At 38.1% G+C, this 7,993-nt stretch overlaps 1 protein-coding gene across 1 annotated transcript; it reads left to right on the top strand.

Annotated features, from left to right (window-relative positions):
• The first annotated feature begins 565 nt into the window (after positions 1-565).
• b3gnt9 (UDP-GlcNAc:betaGal beta-1,3-N-acetylglucosaminyltransferase 9) lies at positions 566-3,772 on the top strand. Its single transcript, XM_016483314.1, has 3 exons — positions 566-928; positions 1,978-2,068; positions 2,201-3,772. The coding sequence occupies exon 3, from the start codon at positions 2,298-2,300 to the stop codon at positions 3,651-3,653; it is 1,356 nt and encodes a 451-aa protein (XP_016338800.1). The 5' UTR covers positions 566-928; positions 1,978-2,068; positions 2,201-2,297; the 3' UTR covers positions 3,654-3,772.
• Positions 3,773-7,993: the final 4,221 nt, after the last annotated feature.

The following is a 7,993-nucleotide window of genomic DNA, read 5'->3' as shown; positions in this document are numbered from 1 at the left end:
TCGCAATTGTCTTTATATCTCGCAATTCTGACTTTATATCTCGCAATTCTGACTTTATATCTCGCAATTGTGAGTTTATAGCTCGCACTTGTGAGTTTATATCACGCAATTCTGAGAAAAAAATCAGAATTCTGACTATATCTCGCAAGTCTGACTTTATATCTCGCAATTCTGACGTTATATCTCGCAATTGTGAGTTTATATCACGCAATTCTGAGAAAAAAATCAGAATTCTGACTATATCTCGCAATTCTGACTTTATAACGCTTAATTCTGACTTTATAACTCACAATTGTGTTTATATCACGCAATTCTGAGAAAAAAAGTCAGAATTCTGACTATATCTCGCAATTCTGACTTTATAGCTCGCAATTGTGAGTTTATATCACGCAATTCTGAGAAAAAAACTCAGAATTGTGAGATAAAAAGTCGCAATTACCTTTTTTAAATTTTTTGTTCAGTGGCGGAAACGGGCTTCCATATTTAACACTGAAGCTGGTTTGTTTTCCATCACGGAGAACAGAAAGGCGCAGCTATGGGACACGAGTCTACAAATGTATAATTATGGTGCGCGTTCCCGATTCCCTGTCCTCACTCCCAAAAGCGTTTCCAGTTGCTGCGCTGGCATCTGGCGCGCGACGCATCCAGCAATCTCGGAGCTGTCACGTGATCAACGAAAGAGCTGTTCTTTGAAAATGTGCATTTAGAAAAGTCCTGCGCTTATGACTGCTCTACAGTCCTCCGAACATGGCTGGTATGAAGAAAGTTTATGTATTTAGTAACGTAGCGCCTTTCAGCGAGCTGGAAAAGCTTTTCTGAAACATGCACACGCAACGGTGGATTGCAGCAGCTTTAATAGTGGAAGCAGATGTTTGGATCTGGTTGCAGTGCTGTCTTGTCATAGCTCTGCTGGTTCACCTTCATCTGGGTAAGTCTTGTAAATGAAAGTTTGAGACACTATAAGCCAGTTCTAAACAAGACTGAACGCGAAAATGTAATGCAAAATAAATGCACTTGAAAAATAAAAGCATGCGCACATTCATAACAACTGTATGCCTTAATGGTTTAAGCATAAGTTTGCATATTCAACTCTATGAGGTAGCCTCAAAGATTTTATCCAAAAGTGTAATTATATGTTTAAAGTGAATTTTAAATGTTTGAATTACACAAGAAAGAGTGCCTAAAATATGTTAATGTGGAGCCTCGTTTGTTTTTGAATTAATCTTTTAAGCGAACAAATTGTTCGCGTTCAAGACCATGCACGGATTCATAAGAGTCGCTGTTTTGAGTTTCGAGGCTCAGAGGTCTAAATAATGACCAGTGTCGTTCGAAATGATGAAAGTCAGTTATAGAGCAAATACAGTAAACGTGTTTCTGTGTTGTAATTTATGTGGAAATAATGCTTTAAACTGTTTCGGGGTGTTTTAGGACATTTATAGACAGGCAACTCGACTATGGTCTTTTTTGGCGAATCGAGTGACTGAATGATTAAATGACTCGATACAAAAAAGAAACTCACCGCCTGCTTGCGTAACGATGTTAATTTACAGAATGGAACGAATCAAAATTTCCAAGAGCAGGCTTTATCATCAGACTGCAGGACAAATGTCTGACAAACTTAAGGGGAAATATTTCAAAATAGCCTCACAATACTCGGAATCCCTCTCAATCATTTAGGAGAGGATTTGAGGAATGAAGCATTATTTACATCTTAAAAAATAAAGAGGTATTTTGTGGTGTTGACACATTGAACTTTGTTGTGATAGGCTTCTTTTTAAAAACTGACTGAGAACTTGGAAGGCAACTCCAACTTTTCTGTGGATATCGCACATGAAAGAGACACCAGTTTAAGCTCTTTCAACAGTATCACCATTTATTTTACTTTGAAGTGCCAGAAAATATTTTTAATTTTGCAAGTATGTCACAGATGTCAGATGTGGATCCTGTTATAAATTGTTTGTGTATCCTGTTTCATAGAAGTATGCGGTCCTGGCTGTTTATGGAGCATAACTTTGGTCAAGTAATATCCTGTGTTTCCCGTTGTTTCGTGACATACAGGATGACTGTGGTAAGTCATACTCGGACATATCTTACACAATAGGAAATTGACTTTAACGACTGCAAATTTTATTTAAAAAAATAAATTTTAAGGTTTTAATTTTAGGAGGAAATACTAGTGCTGTTCATTTATTTTGTACAGAATCTACTATGGCTGTGAGAAAATCCAAATACTTTAGGAGGAATATGAGACTTCAACAGAATTTCTTAGGAAGAATAACACTGAAACTTGTCACACCATGAGAAGGGTCTATATAAAGGGAGATGTGCTTTGCTCCCTGATTCTGCTGGTGCTTCTCTTTCTGCTGTTATATGCACATCAAAGAATAACGCCCGTATGGGGGACTTTGCACATTGAACAGGGGTCCACCAGGTCGAGACCCCTTCTCAGTGGAGCATCAATGGGACAGCAAACAAAGCCGGTCTCTTCAAAATATCCAGACATACCTCCTTGCAAACCTGAGGTTCAGATCAAGCCTAAAGCACAAGAACCATCAAAGATCAAGTCTCAAAAAGCACGTAGCAAAGCAAAGTCTAAATTTCGCCAGCCCTCAACGACAGCAAGTCTGCAACCAACACATGCTTCCTTCGACTTTGACGATTACCTTCGAAAGAAAGACCAACGGGACTTCAAGCTGCTAATTGATCAACCAACAAAGTGTTCTGGACCAGAAGGAGCCCCTCACATTCTGATCGCCATAAAATCAGTAGCAACGGACTTTGACAAACGTCAGGTCGTTCGACGCACATGGGGACAAGAAGGTGTGTCCCAGAAAAACATGAACGTCAAGAGAGTTTTTCTTCTTGGTGTGCCCCAAAATCAAACAGCGCTCCCATTATGGGACAAACTGTTGGGATATGAGAGTCAGACTTTTAGCGATATCCTCCTGTGGGACTTTGAAGACACCTTCTTCAACTTGACACTAAAAGAAATCCACTTCCTACAATGGATCAATGTGAGCTGTCCCAAAGTGAAGTTTATTTTTAAGGGTGATGTAGATGTTTATGTGAACATTGACAATATCTTGGAGATGCTTGAGGGTCAAGAGATCAGTAAGGATCTTTTTGTTGGCGACATCATCATCAATGCGAAACCAATTCGCAGACGCAACAGTAAGTACTTTGTCCCAGAGTTTATTTACGGCCAGGGGATCTACCCGTCTTATGCGGGTGGAGGCGGCTTTGTCATGTCAGGACATACCGCACTGAAGCTCCACCTCGCTTGCCAAGAGGTCGAACTCTTCCCCATTGATGATGTCTTCTTAGGCATGTGTCTACTGAGGATCGGCCTTCAGCCGACTCGTCACGAGGGCTTCCGCACCTTTGGAATCGTAAGACCGTCTGCTGCACCCCACCTCCAGGTCTTCGACCCCTGCTTCTACAGAGAGCTGATGGTGGTGCACAGCTTGACGGTCCCACAGATCTGGCTCATGTGGAACCTTCTTCATGACCCTAACCTTCAGTGTCATAGCAGTCAGGATCCCACGTTTTTTCCCTTTCAGTGGAGCGACAAGATTGGGAAGACAGCTAAGAACAAGGCAAAGGAGAAGCTTAGGAACAACGACTATGGGATGAAAGTGTTTGTGGAACATTAACTCCAAGATAATGAATGTACTTTGAAAATAAAACATCAAACCATGGCTATGAGAAAATTCCTTCCCTCATTTTGGTTTAGTTAAATCATGGCCATGTTTAAACTAAAATGAGGTTAGTACAACATGGCCACAATTGAACTAAAATGAAATAACAATTAATCACAAATTATTACGCTGTGGGAACAAATTCTTAAATTGTAGCTAGGTTTTATTCAATTGTTCCTTTATTTTAGTTAAATCGTGACCACAATTTAACAATTACAATGAGGCAATGAATTAGTACAACTTGGCCATGATTGATCTAAAATGAATGAGTGAGTTGTTGGAACTATTTCTTTATTCATGGCCATATATAGTTTTTTCACCGCATATCATGTGCGGACTTCCTTATATGATTATTTAAGGATGTTGGACTGCTCTTTTCTATACAAAGAGACATCTAATGGTCCTTAATTGTCATACTCTAAAAAGTGATTTGTGCACCTCTTGCGCTATATTCCATGTTATTTGAAGCAATATTGTAGCTTTGTGTGAGATATTTAAGTCTTTATTCACTGAATATCTCCTTCAAACCAGGACTTGGTTTCACACTTGGGAGTGATGTGTTGACACACGCAATATCTGAATGTATATGAACATTTCAGGTTTGGAACAACATGAAGATGAGTAAATGATTATTTTAGGGTGAACTATCCATCTAAAAGACTGTTTAAAAAATTGCAAAATGTAAGAAAAAAAACTTGCAAAAGTTCTGTAGATGGTTCTTTAAAAATGTTTCACAGCTGTATCATTCACTCAAACTATTCCTCTATTACTGTAGACTTCAGCAAAATGATAAAGATGTTGTTGTATAGGAATCCCAAGGGAATCGGACACATTTTGTATGCACAAAATGGACACTAATGTTATGTTGATACTGATATTCTCATGCAAAAAAGTACTGGGGTATGTATCATAGAACAGACTATTACTGTATATATTCTTTATTAGAAAAATGGTACTATTTATCAAACTGAACAATTTTTCTTTGATTATTGTGCTGTATTGTTTTGGATGATCTGCTGTTTTTTGGATTTAGATTAAACTGAATTAAATGATTGAATTTAGTAAGTAGCCTGCTGTGAACATGAACATACTACTACACTTTGAGCTTGTTTTAAAGTGAATAAAAAAAGATGTTTTTAACAAAAGACAAAGGATGCATCCATTCTTTCCCTCCATATTTATTACATCCATTCTTTAAATATTTTTGTTGAACACACTGTAACAGTTTTAATGAACAAAATGCAAAATTAGCAGTTAAAAAAATGTATAATGCTTTCAGTAGATTCAACGAGGAAACTAAAATCCAATGGTCACAGCATTGTTGCACCATTCTGAGCTATTGACAAACATACACCAGACCATTCTGATTTATTATCCATCAACACAACGATTATTGCTTTAAAAACAAAACAAAAAATGAAACAACAAAAAAATGCTGGATAATGTTGATCTTCCATGTTCCTTAAATCTACAGAAGTAAAAATATCTGAGATACAAAACACCACATTGCAATCAATTTAGATACACACTTTTTTTAATCGAGGATAAATCCCATTTCCAGAAATGGGTTAAATGTACTGAATCCACAAAAAATTATCACTTTGGAGGATGGGGAAGAACATACAATATAGAGGGATACAATACATAGCATTAATATACGCATTACACTGTATGGAGGTTGTCCATTTCTAATTACAATCCTCAGGACGATCATTCATTCATTCATTCCGATGCAAAAATAGGACAAATTCTGAAGAGGAAACAATATAGCCAAAACCCATTTGATGAAAATTAAGCATTCACTTGCTCCTGGCATTAAAAATAAAACATCCACCTGAGATTGGGCAGGCAATCAGCCCATCAGACCACACTCCTCCTGTAGTAAAACTCCCAAAATTACACTAAAACAGCAGTTGTGTTATTCCTTATTGACAACGGAGGTTCCAATTGTGCATTTTAAATCTGATCCTCAGCCCTAAACAGTTTTAAAATCAAACCATATTTCACTTTAAACTCATTAAAGTGGAACTTCACACGTTTTTTTTTTTAAAGTACAGGTTGTATTTTGATAGAAACACCACAACCACTTAGTGAACCCCAAATCATGAAGGGCCATCTACATGTTCTGATATATTTTTGACTCATAACATAATTTTTTCATATGCTGCATTTTGAACAGAGTAAACTATGGAAGCTTATTTTCACCAAGGAATAAAAAAAAATTAAAAAGGTAATTGCGACTTAATATCTGCATTGCAATTTTGACCTTTTTTGTACAAATTGTGAGTTTATCTCTCACAATTCTAACTTTTTTCCTCAGCATTGTGAGTTGACATCTCACAATTGCGAGTTATAAACTTATAATTGCAAGTTTACATCTTGCAATTGACTTTTTTCCTCAGAATTCTGGGTTTACATCTCACAATTGACTTTTACACAGAATTGTGAGGAAAAAGTCAAAATTGTGAAATTAAAACGTCACAATTTTTGTTGTGTTTCCATGGCGGAAATAAACTTGCATAGTACTAGCCTTTCAATACTCAACGAGTCAGTTTTTCCTTAGTTCCTCTAATATTCAGGTACGATTTTCAAAACAAAAAGACTTTAACTATCAATTTAGCTTTACATGCTCAGACATACACAAAGCAGTTTTTCAAACGATTTCATTTACAGAGAAAAAGTCAAGACAGGCTCGGTGGGAGATGAGGCACAATGTTAATATCAGCTTCCTTTTAAATGACCAAAAGCTAAGGGTAAAATATATTAAAAACACCACTGACGGCCTTCCAGCGCAGTTAATGTAACAGAAAGCTAAAAATGCCCGAATAAGCCTGAACCACACACTGCAGAAGCCTGAAGGGAGGTGGGAATGACACCAGTGAACCCGAGCTTGACAGTTATTGGTGGCTACGCTGCCAGGCAGCACAGCAATGAACAGTAGTTAGAGGTGAACAAACCATCTACTAAAGTTAAAACGCTCTAGTCATCATTGTTAAATCCTCCTGAAAGTGGTCAAATGTAGGCGACTTCATCCAGGACAACAGTGGAGGGAAGCTGCTATAGTGTCCCTCAAGGGCTGGCAAAGAAAAGCAGAAAATCTCAGTATGTTAGCAGTGTAGGGGAGTTCCAGATGTCAGCTGATCTGATACGGTACCATTAGGCTGATGAAACAATGAAAACCGTGTACGTTATTTACAGATCTGTACAGACATGGACATGGCTATAGAAAACATCACGTCTACTTAACAATCAATCGATTGAGCTGCTATGCTAAAAACAATTCAGGGACTGTATGGATCAAATCAAAAGGGAATGTTCTTACGATGTGAATTTAAAATGACAGAGAGCTAGCCGTTGTTTCTTCTTTGGCTAACGTTTTGGCAATCAGGCGACAGAAGACAATTCTGCAGTTAAGACTTTAAGATACTGAATAAGGTAAAAGAACTTCACATCTTTGTACTGTGGACGAAAAAAAAAAAAGAAAAAAAGATGCAAACAAAATTGACGGCATTCAACGGGAAGGAGAAACGGCGATGGGTGGATGGCTTTTCTCGCCAGTCAGGGTCGCTACTAGCTTTAAAATCCAGATTGCACGTCGTCGTTCCCTCCCCCGCTGTCCTTTCTCTCCGAGACTCGGCAATTAAAACGTCCCTTAGTGGACAGGAGACAATTATCAAGTAAATTAGGTGTATTTTAGTGCAAATGTTCAAAACGAATGCGCTCACGAACAACAAAACAGTAACAAGAGTCAACCATAAAGCAGCTGTACGCTATTGAAATGGGAGGTAATCTGTGCTGCTGACTTGGTATTAAAATGAGTTTATGAATGTGTATGGGAGCCTGCTCATGTGCCACAAAAACATTTTCACAGCACTGGATCCATACTGTGCTAGCTTGTGCTTGGAACCTCACATAAATGCATACAAAACACACTCGTCGTTGAATTTTGCTGCGAAGGTTTGTCCTCATTTGACTTTGCTCTCATCCTCTGCTCGTCGGAAAGCAAACGAAGTTGAATTCATGTGCATTTTTGTTAAAGTGTTTAGCGTGCAGAGGAGAAATTGCTTCAGTTTGCCCTTTGGTGCGTCTGGTATGGAAATTTTAGAAGGTTAGGCAAAAAAACAAAACAAATATGCTTGTGTGGAAATGGATCACTGTGCATCCACAAGTATTATAACGATGCTGATGTTGATGCATGTCTGTGTTAAAGCTTTGAGGGCAAGGCCAGGTTTACACGGTTATCCGGGATCATTAGCAGGCTGAGGGCAGCCTCCATGCTATTATCAGAGGAGGAG

The sequence above is a fragment of the Sinocyclocheilus anshuiensis genome, unplaced genomic scaffold (assembly GCF_001515605.1).
Source record: "Sinocyclocheilus anshuiensis isolate Anshui unplaced genomic scaffold, SAMN03320099.WGS_v1.1 scaffold481, whole genome shotgun sequence".
NCBI lineage: Eukaryota > Metazoa > Chordata > Actinopteri > Cypriniformes > Cyprinidae > Sinocyclocheilus > Sinocyclocheilus anshuiensis.
Note: the sequence above shows the minus strand (reverse complement) of the source record. Positions and strands in the feature narration are given on the sequence as shown.